Here is an 18,053-nt window from a genome sequence, read left to right on the forward strand (position 1 = left end):
ACCATCGCCAAAAAATAACCGGGTCCCCAAAATTGACGACAACCGCCGCCACCGCCGAAGACGACGGTCCTCCACAACCATCGCCTAGCTAAGACGACGGACCTCCTCCACCACCGCCTAGCTAGGGGGTTTCTCCTCCAGGACATCGCAACACAAGCTAGGGTTTCGAGTTGATCTACAGTGAGGTATGTTCCTTCAAATGTTGTTAGGGTTAGGTTTAATGTTGTTAATCGGTTATGGTTTCATCAGTTAATTAGTTGTTTTTGCTGAAATCAGTTAATCGGCTTGGCTTGAGCTCAAAAAAACTCAACTCTGTTTTAGCTTTTTATCAAATTTATGTCAGACTGCCTGAGTTTTGAAGTAGTTTATAATTTTATATGTCTTAACATCAAAAACTCATCAGTTACTTCGTTAATAATTTTGAAGTAGTTTATAATTTTATATGAATTTGTTATTGTAGCTGTAGATCTAATTAGGCATCTGTATATGTATTGGTGAGTTGGTTCGGTTCGTTTATTGGCTAAGACGATTTTATTTTAATATTTTACCGACTGGTTTTGGTTATAAATAGTTCAAATTACTTTGTTTATTTATAAAAGGTATGACAACTGGTTTAGCGTCGGTTTAGTTAATTCGGCTGTTTATACACATAACCAGAACCACAAAAGTCGATTATCAAAAAATCATAACAGAAAGTTTCTCGTCGGTTCGATTATTCTGTTTTTTTAATGAAAGCTAGTTTTGGACTCATTGATGTCTTAACATAAAATAAAGGAATCTTGTGATGAAAAACCAATTATCTTTACTAAGGAAATCTATATTTATATATATTTTGACAACAAATTTTTTTTTTCAATTATATTATTGAGGATGAAGTAGAATATCATCCATTGCTAAACTTAGAAGTTGTTACTAACTTTGAATTATGCTTAATAAAAATGAATTTTAGGTGCCTAGCATGTAAAATGTAAAGGTTTTAATAGTTAAGTAGGGATAGTTGGGTATAGGGTTATACTATTGAGTGTTTATGCTTGCTTGTAGAAACTTATGATTTGTTTATGATTTCCTACCTGGTGTTGTATTGTGTATACATTTTACATTTAGGCTGAAAGTTTGATTTTGGTTTTTTTGTCATGGTGTCAAGTAGAAACAAATGGGCATCGATAAATCATGGATTTCATTTGATAGACTATCAAATGCATATGACGAAGGTGTGGAGCCTTTTTAGAGTTTGCACAAAGCAATAATCCAAACTCAAATGTTATACCATGTCGCTGTAAAAAATGTATCAATTTGTGTTACCACTCTATTATTGGTATCCGGTATCATTTGTTTGCCAATGGTTTCAACAAAAATTATAACCAAAACAACCAATCTAACACGATTACAGACACATACAAAACACTAGATACTGAACTACTGACATTACGCACCAACAGTTTGGTGTTTTCATGGAGAAAAACTTCCTAATAACTCTAGGCCTCCCAACTTTAATGATAACTATACAAGTGATCATCACTATACAAAGGAAATGCTAGATGATGCCTTCGCCTATGTTGACAATGAACCCGAGTCTTTGAAATCACTTCTTGAAGAATGTGATAAGCCACTTTATGTAGGGTCAAAGTATAATGCACTTAGTGGATTATTGAAATTCCAACATTTGAAGGGTCAATATGGCTGGTCTGATGCTAGTTTTGATGCATTGTTGGGTGCCTTAAAATATGTCTTGCCATTAGATAGTACGATCCCTAGCTCGATATATGAGGCCAAGAAGTTACTAAAAGGAGTAGGTCTACAATATGAAAAGATTCATGCATGCGAAAACGATTGTATTCTATTCTGGAAAGAACATAAGGACGCTTCTCAATGTCCAACTTGTGGCGCATCGCGTTGGAAGAAAAATACCAAAAACATTCCTTCAAAAGTTTTGTGGTATTTTCCTCCCATCCTTAGATTTAGAAGAATGTTTTCGTCACCAGAAATCGCACATGACTTAACTTGGCATGCACGAGGCAAAGTCAATAACGGTAAGCTAACTCATCCTCGTGATTCCCCCGCTTGGAAGCTTGTTGACAACACGTGGAAAGAATTTGGAAAAGAAGATCGGAATATTAGATTAGCTTTGTCTGCCGATGGTATTAATCCTCATAAGTCATTAAGTTCCAAGCATAGTTGTTGGCCTGTTATCCTAATAACGTATAATTTTCCCTCTTATTTGTGCATGTCAAGAAAATTCATGATGTTGACTCTATTGATATCAGGGCCATACCAACCTGGTAACAATATTGATGTCTACTTGAAACCATTGATAGAAGATCTAAATTTCTTGTGGGAAACAAGTGTTAAGACATTTGATGCTTATAAACAAGAATACTTCAATCTAAGAGCAGTATTACTTTGGACTATAAATGACTTTCCTGCATATGGTAATCTTTCGGGGTGTGTTACCAAAGGTTATCATACTTGTCTAATATGTTCAGAGAATACTTCTTCACTATGGTTGCCAAAGTCCAGAAAAGTATGCTTTCTTGGCCACAGAAAATTTCTTCCGCTTGGACATCCTTTCTGTTAAAGAAAAAAAGATTTCAACAATCAACAAGAGAGGGATGTTATGAAACACCCATTATCAGGTGAAGAAATTTACGACTATCTAGAGGGATTTGAGAATAAATGGGGTAAGAAGAAAAAGTCAAAGAAGGAAACGTCAAAGAAGAAAACGTCAAAGAAGTCAAAGAAATCTTCAAAGAAAAAAACTCCAAAGGATAAAACATCAAAGAAGGAAAAAGAAAGTATAGACGAGAGAACTAAATTGTGGCATAAAAAATCAATTTTTTTTTTAACTTGAATATTGGAAGAAGTTGCTTGTTCGTCATCAGTTAGATGTTATGCACATAGAAAAAAATGTGTGTGAGAGTGTTTATGGGACGTTGTTGAATTTGCCTCACAAGACGAAGGATGGGTTAAGCGCCCGACAAGATCTTGAGGAGTTGGGAATTAAGGCTGAATTACAAACTCAACCGAAAGGGAACCGAATTTTTCTTCCGCCTGCTTGCTACACATTAAATACCTCGGAGAAACATTTATTTTATGATACCTTGTCTAACATAAAAGTGTCTGACGGTTATTGCTCTAACTTCAAGAATCTCGTGTCTGATGATATTTCAAAGATGAATGGTTTGAAGTCTAATGATTGTCATGTACTGATGTAGCAACTTCTTCCCTTTGCAATCAAGGGGGTGTTACACGAGAAAGTGAGGAAAACAATCATAAGTTTGTGCCATTTTTTCAACAGGTTGTGTTGTAAAGTTGTTGATGTTAGTAAGCTAAGCAAATTGCAAAGTGACATCGTATTAACTTTGTGTTTGTTAGAGAAGTATTTTCCTCCGATTTTCGATGTCATGATTCACTTGATGGTGCATTTAGTTAGAGAGGTGAGGTTGTGTGGCCCAGTTCATTTTAGGTGGATGTATCCATTTGAGAGATACATGAAAATACTCAAAGGGTATGTACGGAATCATTATCGACCCGAGGGTTGCATTGCTGAATGTTATGTAGCAGAAGAAACCTTAGAGTTTTGCTCGAACTACTTAAAAAACATGAAATCAATTGGCAATCCGTTTGAACATGCTGATGAAAGAACCCGCACCGCAAGCCTTTATCACGGGCTACCATCGAAGTTGTGGATGCTAAGTTACTTGATCAAGCTCATCTTTATGTATTACGAAACACTGCTGTTGTGGAGCCTTATATAGAGTAAGAATTACAAAAAAATGTATATTATATTTTATTTTATTTTAGCCTTCCTTGTCTAATACATCGAAATTCTTCTCACTTCTATGATTTAGGCAACATATGTTGGAATTGAAGGATCTCAACCCCCGTTTCTCTCGAAACAATACATTGTTGCAAAACCAACACACTCGGACTTTTGTCAGTTGGTTTAAGAACGAGGTGTATATTTAAATAAGTTTGTTAGAAATACAATATATTTTTTAATATTTTTTGTTAAATTATTTTAATTTTTTTTCCATTAGGTTGAAAAACGTTTGGCTAACAGGGAAGATATTAGTGTCACTGTTCGTTGGTTGGCCAAAGGGCCTAGTTATTCAGTTACTAAATATAGTGGTTTTGCCATAAATGAGTATCAATTTCATACAACTTCTCGAGATGAATCTAAAACAACTCAATGTAGCGAAGTATCTTTAGTTGCACATGCTATGCAGATTGCTAATGCAAAAGATTCTAATCCCGTGTATGGAGCTGTTACTTACTTTGGTCGTATAAAGGAGATATGGGATCTTGATTATCACATATTTACCGTTCCGGTTTTCATGTGTGATTGGGTTGATAGTCGTGGAGTAAAAAAGGATAATTTGGGGTTCACGGTTGTTAAATTTGATATGCTTGGTCACCAAACCGAACGCTTCATACTAGCAAGTCAAGCTAGACAAGTTTTTTATGTTCAGGATCAGCAAGATGAGAAGTTGTATGTTGTTAGCTTCACACCACATAAGATGTACAAGTATGGAACAACTGATGAAATTGATGACATGTTGGAATTTGAGGCTACTGTTGATGTTACACAAGACTCTGCTTTAGTAGACCTTGATGAAGATTTTTTGTGTACACGCATGGATGCTGATGGCATATTAGTTTAAACTGTCTTTGGATAATACAAACTTTATATTTTGTGTTTTTATTTTAGTTCTTGGTTGTGTTTAGTTTTGCTTTGATTAATAGTTTATTTGAATTAGTTGGGTGTGTTTAATTAATATTTTATTTTGGATCTGTTTTTATTTTTTTTAATTAATTCATGGCTGTAACTAATATATTATTCGCTAAGTTGAAACAGGTTGTTTGTGGTGACATGGAATCGAATTCGGGTTCGGATCATGATGAAGGTTCCAAATCACAAAGAGGTCCGACTATAAACTCAAAACCTAATAAAGGAAAATATCTTGTTAAATACAACAAAAGAGGGGTCTCAATTGGAAATGAAGCAAAAAAACTTGCTAGTTTTGAGGGAATGGTAGCAAGAAATATGGTTCTTATAATTTATAAGTCTTGGACCGACGTTGGTGAGGAAACAAAGCAAGAAATATGGGAATATGTTTTGGTAAGTCTAACTTCTGATCGTAACTTCATATTATCTTAAATTTATGTTGAAAATAATATTGTTTGCGTTTTATGTCTCAGCAATATTTTATAGTTGACCCAAGGAGCCGGAAAAACGTTCTTCAATCAATTGGGAACAGTTGGAAAAACATCAAACATTATTTATACAAAAATTACATTAAGGATCATAATGATAACCCCGAGGCGGAGGAATTACTCAATCCTCCTCTTTCATATCCGTCTGTGAAAAAAGATGAGTGGAAAGTTTTTGTAGCACATAGACTTTCAAAAGCGTGGCAGGTCTGTTAAACTTTTCGTGTCTTTTAATAGATAATTAAGTTTTAGAAAAATGCATGACAACTTAAATTTATAATGCAGGACCAAAGTAAGAAAAATAAAGAAGTGCGTGCAAAGAATAAATACAATCATCGTTTAAGCAGAAAGGGACATGCCGGACTCACTGTTGAGATTGTATGTATTAAAATAATCAAAAAATTTATTTGTATTTGGTTATATTAATATACTTTTGCTGTTTAGATGCAAGAAACCGGAAAGGAGGAGACGATATTGAAAGGTCGTTGTTGTGGAAAAAGGCTAGAGAACTTAAAACTGGAGGATTCCAACCAAATGTCCAAGAGATTGTTGATAAAATTGTAAGTTTTTTCATAATTAGGTTCTGCTACGGTCCGAAATCATGGATTCACAAATGTCTGGGATAAATCTAAAAATCCTAGTTAAGTAGTAAAAGACAGTTTCGCCCCATTGCTGCAGTAGCTGGTCGACTATTGCCAATGGCAGCATTGCTGCAGTTGAAATGACCGCGCCCGGTTGCAGCTAAACCCGATGGTTTAGCTCACTTAAACCCTGCACAGAGCTCGATCCGGGCCCGCATCTGAAAATATTCTATGTATTTGTTACACACTACACAATCGAGCTCGATCCGGGCTTTAGCTCACTTAAACCCTGCACACGAGCTCGATCCGGGCCCGCATCTGAAAATATTCTATGTATTTGGCCTAGATTGGTTTCAACAACACCAAAAAATAATAATAAAAATATTATTAAAATCTAATTACCTGGTGAGCAATAGAACAGGGGCCGAATTGGCCTGGATTGTATCTGCGCGCTGCTGCGCAGGTTTGATTATTGCAATCCTCGCTTGCTACCTGGACTGTATATGCGCGCTGCTGCGCCGATTTGATTATTGCAGTCCTCGCCTGCTGCCTGTGTATCTGCGCGCTGCTGCGCAGGTTTGATTAATGTATCTACAACGAAATTTATTACCTTAAAAATCTTTTCTTTTAAAAGTGGTAAATGAACCAGTTAACTTGATTAAGTAGCTTTGGACAGGGGTTGAATTTATTATATTTTGTTCATCCTCAAATTATAGGATATGCTACAACAATCAGGAAGTAATGTAGGGGATACATATGGACAACACGATGTGCTTACACAGGCCCTTGGGACTGAGGAACAACGTGGTCTTGTACGTGGGATGCGTAAGTTTGTTACGCCATCTCGATACTTTTTCTTACCCAAGACAGTTAAGCAATACATGGACACGGAGAAGAAGAAGACGGATCAACGCTTTGGCAAACTTGAAGATGAGGTAGATAAACTGAAAAGGGGTATGAATAATGCCTCCGAAGCTGGAAGTTGCCAAATGTGGGGTAATGAAGACTTTGAAGATGAACCACCTAATGAACCATGTGTAAGTCTTATTATTTGCAAATAACAAATCATTGCTGGTCTCGTCAACTACTAACGTACTTTCTATTTGTAGGATAATTCATGTTATCTTGCGGTTGACGATCTCTTGAATATAGTCGCTAAAGGAACCATATTGATGGAAGTAGGTGAGAACATTCAAGTTATGATGGAATGCAGTTTACAAGGAGATCTTCCACTACCGTTTCTATTAGAAGAGGAGCTTATTTCTAAAGTCAAACATGGAGTGGGACATATATTAAGTTGGCCAAGACAACTTGTCATTCGATTCTCGGACTTGGTAAATATTATTTAAATACATTTTAATGCATATGGACATATTATTTATTTATATTTTTTGTAGGGAAAAGTGGTGACGAAAACAGTTCCAAAACCATTACCGGAAATACAAAGTAACAAAACCGAAAACGGTTACAAGAACCTGATGTTGAAAAAGACAAAAATAATGGAAAAGAAAAGGAGAGGGGTATAGCAGTAGAAATGGAGAAAGAGAATAATGATAATCCGAAACCGTTTGATGAAAATGACAAGCCGAGAGGCAAAGGAAAGGTGAGAAGAAAACAAATGGAGACGATTCCTAAAAGGATGACGAGAGCAAAAAGGAAGGAAAGGGTGAGAATCGAAAAAAGTGCTATATTAAGGATGGCTGCAATGATGGCTGATGGACAACTTGCAAAGGTTGAAGCCATAAAAGTTCAGAGTGAAGATGGTTGTTTTGGGTATGAGAGCTACACGTACCTAAGTATGGAAGATTTTGAGGCAGTATTTACACTGGATTGGCTAAGTGGTTCTGTTATTACTTCATATATGATGTAAGTGAAAAAAATTAATTTCAAGAACTGTTTGTGAAACAATTTATTTAATTAGGTTAGTTCTTTTTTTCTTAACAGGTACTTGTACGAGCGAATCAAGAATGGACCCATTCAAGATCATGGAATATGTTTTGTTACCGCATCTGCAACCATGACAGATGAACGTAAAACGAAATCAAAACATATTGATGAATCAAGTAAACTACTAGCAAAACGGCTATGCAACAGAAACAAAAATGACATCATCATAGTCCCCTACAATCCCGGGTCAGAATTTTAATTTAAATAGTTGTTCGTAAAGAAATTAGGAACACGTTGTTTTGACTTAAATTGGTTTTCGGTTGTTGTAGAAAACATTGGGTGTTGGCTGTATTAGACATGAAGACTACTACTTGCTATTATCTGGATTCATTAAGGCCTATCGATGTCAATCCGGAGCTAAAGCAAATTGTCGATTCGTAAGTAATAGAAATTATTGAAAACATATATATTATATTCTTTAATATATTTTATTATTTATTGCAGGGCAATGGTATTGTATGCTGTAACAACGGGATCCGACATGCGGGTAAAAGTCAACTGGGTCAACAGCAAGGTGAACACTTAATTCCTAGAGTCCACACATATATTAATAGCAAAACTAACAAACTAACAACCTAGTGTTATATATATTGACAAAATAATATAATATTATGTGCGGGTAAAAGTCATCTGTAATATTATGTGTTCCTAATTTGCTGTCTAGGTTCCTTTCCGGTAGCGTAGGAATAAAATCGTAATCGAGCAGTCATATAATCGTGTAGAAATTTGAAGCTGTAGATGTTATATATATATATATATTAGTATGATATATGATAGTGATAATTAGGTTGTATTCCTTGGATTCGCTGTATGTTGAATGTTATGTTAATCTCTATATACGCAGTAGATATATTATGGCACGCATCAGAGACTCGTTAAAATAGACTGTTTGCTTCTACTGCTTATTTAGGTTATAATGAATTTAATAAGCATTCTAGTAATTTTATTTGTTAGACCTTATGTTAAGTTGTAAGCTTTATTATATTGTTTTGTAATTTTGTAGTGTCCGACTCAACCGGGATGCACCGAGTGTGGTTATTATATCCTAAACTTTATGAAAGAGATCGTTCATGAAGGACTCCAAATACTCATCAATAACAATGTAAGTATAAGAAATTAGATGTTTGATCATGTTTATATTCGTTTGTTTTGAACCAAATCGTTTTAACTCGACCAAATTTTGAAACGTTTTGCTTGTTTAATTTTCTTAGGTTGGGGGAGGCAAAACCGAGTACGCAGATGCGGATTTTGATGATGTTCGAGAAGAATGGTCGAGTTATGCATCACATTTTATTTACCGGTAGTCATATATGCATGCTTTTTGAATATTAACAAATACTACTTAATGTAAAAATTAGTAATTATGCAATATATATACATATATATATATAAATACAATTTTTTTTAAAAAAGTATACAATGACATGCATAAATGCTAGTCGTAAATTGGTGTCATAATTGTGAGTAAAGAAAGCATGTCATACATGTACGTCATAAAAGCGTGTCAGAAATGGGTGTCATTAATGTGTGTCATTTAATATGACGCGCGGGAGTGAGTCATATTTCGTTTATGACTGGGGCTTCAACGACTCGCATTTGCGTGTCACCCATACCCTTTAATTTTTTCTAGTAGTGATACGTTTTGGTAATTAATTTCAACCACTTTAGATAAAGTGTTGGCGGGTTTGACCATAAATTTACCTGAACTGTTTGGGATAAACCTAAACCTAAACCAATGAATTTTGTGTTAATCTCTAGCTTGGGAAACTTGCATTGGTTGATTTAGCGAGTCTCGCTCACTAAGGAAATCTTGCTTTCTGGATTAGCATTTACAGTTCATGCATGATGAATGTAAGTGTTAATAGACTTTAATAATGTTTAAATTTTAACAAAAATAAATATTAAGTTTCTGTTTGGTTTTAGTTATTTTGATTTTAAATAAAAATTGTGTAAACTAGATATTGACCAAATTAAATCAAACTGACCTCAAGTTTCCATTACAATTAGTTTAACCAATCCCAATTTCAGAAAACTCTACGCTTCAAAATGATTATGTTGATTTCACTAGGCGAATCTTAATGAAAATTGCAACAAATTAACAGAAAAATGGAGTTGGTGATAAATTATTATTCAAGAAACCATGCTGATGAATTATGTATTAGTTGGTGGTGACCAATTAAAATCAACAGTGGGTTACCCATGAATGCAAATTCAGGTAATTTACAAGCGTTGTTATGGCTATTGAGGGTATACATGATGGCCAAATAGTTGCAAAAGTAATTAGTTTGGAAGAAACGAACATGCATTTAAAAGGGCTGAAATGAAGTATGTTATTGTTGTTCCTCAGTTTATTAAAAATACCAATTATGATCATGTGTGTTGCAGATCATGGGGTCAACCACAGTTTGAGTTGTTTAACTGTTATCTTTTGGTGTGCGATGGACATGGAGGATTTGTTGAATATAACACAAGCCGAGTCGACTATTAATCAAGAACGGATCTTGAATATATGCAGAATACAAAACAAGTATTACTTCTTTTTCACCTTGTTGTTCTGTACGAAACTTTGGAACAGGGGACAAAAGACTATAATGGTCTGCACACAAGTAAATCAACAACCACAGTTGACTTTGTTTTTCTTTGACAAACAAAAAGGCTCCAATTTTTTATTAAGAGAAAAAACGACTAACGAAAAAAACTTAATAAACCTATGTGAACCAATAGTTTATATAACACCCTTAATTCGAGTCCTACTCGTATTCAAATACACAATTTGAATCTAACTCAAATAGGTTTAGGATAAGACTAACTTAATAAAAATAAGACAAACTTATTAATAAATAATAAACGAATTATTATTTAAATCTCCTCCAAGCCACCCCATGAGATTTACCGAACCGCCCTTAAAATATCGTCTCGTTTAACACTCCCTCTCGATATTTGCTTCCTTCATTCCCAAACGAGTACAAAACTTCACAATCTTCTCTTTTGGCAAACTCTTTGTGAACATATCAGCAGCTTGCTCCAACGTGTTAACGTATTTAAAATCAATTTCTCCATTTAACACTTTCTCACGAACAAAGTGATAATCAACTTCAATATGTTTCGTACGCGCATGAAACGTGGGATTCTTAGCCAACAATATTGAAGACATATTATCCCCATAAAATGTTACCTTCTCGTTCTTACCTTGATTTAACTCGTTTAGTAAACGAACCAGCCATACGCACTCTTGCGCAGCCATAGTCGCGGCCCGAAACTCCGCCTCGGTAGTTGAAAGTGAAACGGTAGGCTGCCTTTTACTGCACCAAGTAACAACACTTGAACCAATCAAGAAAACATACCCGGTTGTACACCGTCTCGTGTCCGGATCTTTAGCATAATCGGCATCGCAAAACCCGATTAATTCCATACTCGACTCCCTCTTAAACTTAACACCATAACTTGGAGTCGACTTCACATACCGCAACACTAACCGAGCAGCTTCAAGGTGCGGTTTTCTTGGGGCTTGAACGAATCTACTAAGCACACCAACGACATACGCAATGTCGGGTCGAGTCAAGGTCAAATAAATAAGACTTCCAATTATTTGCCTATACATGGTTACTTCTTCCAACTCTTTTCCTTCTTCGGCTCGAAGAGACCCGTTTGCTTCCATGGGTACCCGTATCGGTTTGCAACTTTCCATACCGAATTTCACCAAAAGATTAACGACATACCGATTTTGGTGAAGTATAAACCCATCATTCTCATACTCGAGCTCTAGACCCAAAAAGTGCTTTAATTTTCCCAAGTCTTTCATGAAAAAACGAGTGCACAGATTCGTTTTTAACTGCTCCACCACGTAGACTAAATCACCGGTTATAATTAAGTCGTCGACATAAACGAGGACAACTACGGTTTTGTCACCTTCAGCTCGGACGAACACACTAGTATCGGCTATTGTAGGAACAAATCCGTTGAGTTCCAAAAACTCACCAATCTTACCGAACCAGGCCCGCAGTGACTGTTTTAAGCCGTAAATTGCTTTCTTCAACTGACAAACATAATTAGGAAAATTTTGACTTACAAAACCTCCCGGCTGATCCATGTATATTATACGATCCAAATCGCCATACAAAAACGCATTACTAACATCCATTTGCCATAAATCCCAAACTTTGCACGCGGCAATAGCTAAAATTACTCGAACCGAAACGAGTTTAGCTACGGGACTAAAAGTATCTTCATAATCGATCCCGTACTCCTGTGAAAAAACCCGTGCCACTAATCGAGCCTTATATCTTTCTATCGACACGTTGGCCCGTCTTTTAATTTTAAAAACCCATTTACACGAAATCGGTTTTACATCACCCGGTTTCGGAACAAGATGCCAGGTCTCGTTACTGGCTAAAGCATCTAACTCTTTCTTCCTGGCTTCCATCCACTTAGGATCCCGTAGAGCCTGCTCTACGGTTTCGGGTTCACGTTCAGTTTCTTGACTAACAAGTAACGCGGCGTTTGCATACCTCGGGTTCGGTTTACTAACCCGTTCGGACCTCCGGACAGCCGGTACATCACCTTCGGTATTAACTGGTACAACTGAGGTGCTGGTTTGACCGTTCGTTTGTCTAACTAACGACTCGGTTCGCCATGGATCAGAACTTGGCCCGTTTCGTGTTCCTGAAACAGGTTCGGTGTTAAGTGTTTGTTCAGATTCTTCTTCTAGATCGTTGCCACCAACCTGAACTGTAACATACTCATCATACTCTTTTTGTAAGACATGTATGTCGGGTAAGACTTCCTTACTTGGTGACCACCATGATGAGTTTTCATCAAATATTACGTCCCAAGACACGTGAATTCGCCTGGTACTCGGCTCAAACATCGCCACCCTTTCTTTTCATTATCGTAACCAACAAAAATACATCTCGTTGCCTTTTTCTCCAACTTGTGTCTGAGATGCCCCGGGATGAACACGTAACAAACGCATCCAAAGACTCGAAAGTAACTAACATTCGGTTGGATTTTGAACATCTTCTCGTATGGTGACTTGTAGCCCATTCCTTGTTGTGGCAATCAGTTACTTATAAACGCAGCGGTACTCATTGTCTCCACCAAAATCTCCCCGGTACATTCTTGTTGTGCATCATGCTTCCAATCATGTCGGTTAGGGTGCGATTCTTTCTCTCCGAAACCCCGTTTTGCTCTGGAGTATTAGAACACATTAGTTGGCGTTTAATTCTATTTTATTTTAGAAACAAAGAAAATTCACGGGATGTATACTCGCCTCCGTTATCGGAACGAAGACACTTGATGCTCCTCTTTATATCCCGTTCGGCTTCTAACTTGAAATCTTTGAAACGTTCAAACACCTCGGATTTCTCTTTCATGAAATATACCCACAAATATTTCGAATAATCATCAATAAATGATATCATATAACTCATACCTTTAATTGACGGTTGTTTCACCGGACCGAACACACCGGTATGAACTAGCTCGAGAGGGGCTTTAGCTCGATAACTAGAGTTCTCAAACGGTTGCTTATGAGCCTTTCCAAACTGAAAACTGCCACACACCGCATCCGCTTTTACTTCGAGTTCGAGTATTCCCGCCACCAACTTCTTTTTCACGATTAATTGAAGTTTATCATACCCGACGTGGCTTAAACGTTGATGCCACAAATCCGCGTTTAGATTCATTTTCACCTTATTCACATACGAAGTCCCGACAGACAATACATAAACCGAGTCTTTCTTTCTCCCTTGAATCACCGGTATGGATTTAGTTTCGAACTTATCGAAAATACTCACCTCGTTTGGCCCGAACAGAACATATCGTCCGGTGTCGGTAATTTGAGGAACCGAAAACAGGTTCTTTTTCATGCCGGGAACATGAAACACGTTTTTAAGAACAAAATTCACTTTCCTCGGAATCTGATGAGAGACCAACCTCACCAATATGAGCTATGCCGTGTCGCGAACCATCGGCTATAACTACCACTTGATTACCCTCGTACTTAACTGGGTTCTTTAACCGCTCCTTTTCACCCGTTAAGTGATTCGAACAACCCGAATCTACAATCCAATCTTTTAACAAATTTAAAGAGGGTTTTACCGTAGCCATTAACGCATGAACTTCTTCAATCTCGACATAATGGGCCTCGACATCCCAAGGCTCTTCGGTTCGATTTTGCGTTGTCGCGGCGTTTCCTTCTTCAGTTGCACTCACTGTACAATACTTTGCGATGTGCCCTCGCATGCCACAATTATAACACTTAAAATATTTAAACGACGGGCGTTTCCCCTTTTTATTGCGGTTCCAATTCTTTCGATCAACGCTTCCTTCCTGTTGGTTTTGTTCCTCGGGTTTATTTCGATTCCACGGTTTCTTTTTGTTATTACCGTGGTTGGGTTTGAACTTTCCTTTTCCTTTGCTCGCAAACAACGCCTCATTTTCTTGCTTCGGTACAACGGAGACCGACACACCGGCCATCTGTTTGGCTAAGGTTTCCTGTCCGGATAATAAATTTTCAAATTCCGAGAGTGACGGTTGATTCGGCCAGCCTTGAACAGCAGCGACAAACGACTGAAATTCTGGCCTCAACCCATGAATAATAATCCGTTTCATCCTCGCGTCTCCGATCCTTGATTGCTGATCTAAATCGGCAATCTCGCGACAAAGCGATTTCACTTTATGGAAGTACTTTGGAATCGTCATATCTTTCTGAGTAACCGAAAGCAACTCGTTTTCAAGAAGTTGTAATCGGGTGTCGTTTTTCTTCGTGAATAGTCGTTCAAGAATATCCCATGCATGCTTCGGTGTTTCAGATTCTTGAAAGTGATCTAACAACTCCTCTTCGACTGTTATTTTTAACACGGACAACGCTCTCCCGACTTTTACTCGCCACTTCTCGATGGCACCTCCGGTGTCGTTTCTTGGCACCTGCGTTTCGGTTCCGTTGGTTACCTCCCAAAGGTCCTGACCTTGAAGGTATGACATAACAGATGTCGACCAAACCCGGTAATTAGTTTGGTTCAAACACTTGATTCCGGCGACAAACGACGTATCGGCCATCGTTTCCTTCGTCGTCGGCTTCTTTTCTCACCACTTCGATCGACTAAACTCGATTACGTACTGACGTTCGGTGACCGGCTCTGATACCACTTGTTGAATATAACACAAGCCGAGTCGACTATTAATCAAGAACGGATCTTGAATATATGCAGAATACAAAACAAGTATTACTTCTTTTTCACCTTGTTGTTCTGTACGAAACTTTGGAACAAGGGACAAAAGACTATAATGGTCTGCACACAAGTAAATCAACAACCACAGTTGACTTTGTTTTTCTTTGACAAACAAAAAGGCTCCAACTTTTTATTAAGAGAAAAAACGACTAACGAAAAAACTTAATAAACCTATGTGAACCAATAGTTTATATAACACCCTTAATTCGAGTCCTACTCGTATTCAAATACACAATTTGAATCTAACTCAAATAGGTTTAGGATAAGACTAACTTAATAAAAATAAGACAAACTTATTAATAAATAATAAACGAATTATTATTTAAATCTCCTCCAAGCCACCCTATGAGATTTACCGAACCGCCCTTAAGATATCGTCTCGTTTAACAGGATTACAGGTATTTTGTGACACGTTTTTAGTCTGAAACACAAATTTAGTGCATGACTTTGGATTGGTATTTCCTTTATAGTTGTGTGTAGTCTGAAACACATTTTTAGTTTGTTACTCTTCACGCATCTAGCCACCTGCTTGCAAATTGCACTCTTGCATAAACAAGACACCTCATTTTTATAACTACATGTTTGGTAAGTGATATGAATGTATTGTTTGTTGGAAGTAATTTCAGACTCCAAGTCACAAGTCGGTAAACTTGAGGGACCAATGTTGACAAGATGGTCATAGTTGGTTATGTTTCATAATTATAGTATGTTTCCTAATTGTATTGTAATTATAATAGGTAATGTCTTTGATAACAAGTTAAGTTAGTCCTATATAAACATGTCATAGTTAGACATTATAGATAGTGTGGTGTGAGGTGCAACCAAGTTAGGGTTCATCCAAGAGGCACACACGAGATGTAACCGAGTTAGGGTTCATCAAGAGATGTAACCAAGTTAAGGTTCATCTAAAGTGTGAGTTTGGTGTAACCGAGTTAGGGTTCATCAAGAGTCAAACCGAGTTAAGGTTTGAGGGTTTGTAATCAGTTTTTTGAGTGAGATTTTCTGATTAATATAAACGAGAGTTATTCGTTTAATATTCGTGTGTTGATTATCGATACGGGACTTGATTGTATGTTATTTACTTCATATAACAAACAATAAACATCAATAGGAACTTTTACTTTTAACTTTAACTCGGATGGGAAATACATAAACATTGCCATAATATCTCAAGTTATCGACATGTTTGCAGCTTCAGAATGTCACATTAGTTAAATAATTAAAATGTTGAATAAGTGTATTACATGATGAGACTTTAGACTGCTCCATTAAGTTTTAGATTGCAATTATTATCGAATTAATGTGGTACTTAGAGTGCTTTTTGGTTTTTCCAACTGTTATAGAATTAAACTTTTTATTAATTTTAATGTTGTTAATTTGGCCTATGAATGAAACACTTTTTGATTGCGCTTATGTTACTTAAGTATCCGTAGGTGCTTCTGATTAGGTTTATTTTGATGATTAAGTGCTAATGGATGGAGGTGGATTTTTTTTTTTAATTAGTCCTTCTGGAAAAGCTACCACAATAAGCATCTCTAAGACTCTAACTTTTCATTTGTTTTTTTTATGTCGTAATTTAATTACTATTCTTTTAAACGCTTTATATTTATCAATACATCGTAGAATTCTGATTTTTAGTGAATGCCATTGATATTACAATATGGCATTAGTCTATAGAAAATGGTTGCTATATGTTTTAGTGATGTATGTGATGGACCTACAAAAGGCTGCATATTGTTAAGTCTTATGGTCGAGGTAGAGCACATTCATCTTCAAGGGCTAAAAACGTAATTTCATCTTTCTAAAAACTAATAATGTAGCTAATAATTTCATTTAATTATACAAATTTGATAGAATATAGCTTTTTTTACTCACATAAACATTTGATTAAATGTAAGTTTCATAAAATAAGAAATCTGGTAATGAAATTTTCATAGCGAATTAAGATATTGAATTGTGGTTTTTTTTCCCTGATTTAGTCTTTGTATGCTTTTCCTCACTCTTGATGATGCTCCTATGGGCACTAAGCAGGTAATGTGAACCCAGATTAAATTGTTGTAAATATAAAATACAAGAGAGTCGAGAGTTTCAACTAAATAGCTTTGTCATTATAGTATGTAAAGGAACTAGAACAGTTACTTTTATTGCAAGTGGGTTGGTAATTAGTCAAGAGGTGAAGTTGGTTTACCTGTTTACACTTTTGTTATTTATTTTTTAGTAGGTTTGAATATGCAACAAGTTAGTAAAATACAATGACTCAATGAAAGTCCCTCAAATCTGAAAGCATTTCTAACATAAGGTTGTTATTACTAATGTTCATCTATCACGTTACAAAACAAAATTTGTTTCACGTAATTTTATTTGAAAATCATTTAACATTGCAAGAATTGCTTTGAAGGTGTTTGAACACGGACCCGATGTAGCTGAAAATGATGACATGGATGACTTCTTTGCTGTGACTTCTACGGCGTTATTGGATGAAATGTTCACCCATTGAGAGCTAATATTCATTGGCAGCTTAGTACCAGCCAAATGTAACAAATGGAATTGCAAATTTGATGCAAAACTAACAAAATTATTCATAATTATTTGTTTCTGAGTTTTCGCAAAACAAGAGAGAGAGAGAAAATAAATTTACATTTATAACATTTTCTTTTATGATTAACAAAAATTTGGTTCATTTAGATCCATAAGGCTGAGTTGCCATTTGCATCATACCACTTTTGTGTGGGGTATGCAATCGGTACGATGCAGCACTTGTATGTCCAAAACAAGCACACAACAAGAAACCCATTCAAACATATTGACCATCCATAAACTAAACTTAAACTATAAATATTCTCATCTAAATTCAAAGAGCTCAATAATAATCTGTAAACCCATTAATCTCAATTGAATGATTCTAAACATAAAAAAATATATTAAACGTAACAAACTAATATATACGTTTAAAAAATATAATTAAGGTAACAAAAACTAATGTATACATATTAAATGAAAATAAAACTTGATTGAAAAATAAAACAAACAATTAAAAAAATATAATTGCAAAATTATTTAAAAAAAAACTCTAAATAAACCC

At 36.0% G+C, this 18,053-nt stretch overlaps 1 protein-coding gene across 1 annotated transcript; it reads left to right on the plus strand.

Annotated features, from left to right (window-relative positions):
* The first annotated feature begins 2,616 nt into the window (after positions 1-2,616).
* LOC143606492 (uncharacterized) lies at positions 2,617-9,051 on the plus strand. The gene is made up of 8 exons (XM_077082249.1): positions 2,617-5,418; positions 5,497-5,589; positions 5,656-5,771; positions 7,737-7,925; positions 8,009-8,116; positions 8,184-8,253; positions 8,743-8,841; positions 8,951-9,051. The coding sequence occupies exons 1-8, from the start codon at positions 5,191-5,193 to the stop codon at positions 9,041-9,043; spliced, it is 996 nt and encodes a 331-aa protein (XP_076938364.1). The 5' UTR covers positions 2,617-5,190; the 3' UTR covers positions 9,044-9,051.
* Positions 9,052-18,053: the final 9,002 nt, after the last annotated feature.

Source organism: Bidens hawaiensis, unplaced genomic scaffold, assembly GCF_021521415.1.
Source record: "Bidens hawaiensis isolate Kalapana, Puna unplaced genomic scaffold, B.hawaiensis_p1.1 tig00002123_1, whole genome shotgun sequence".
Classification (NCBI taxonomy): domain Eukaryota; kingdom Viridiplantae; phylum Streptophyta; class Magnoliopsida; order Asterales; family Asteraceae; genus Bidens; species Bidens hawaiensis.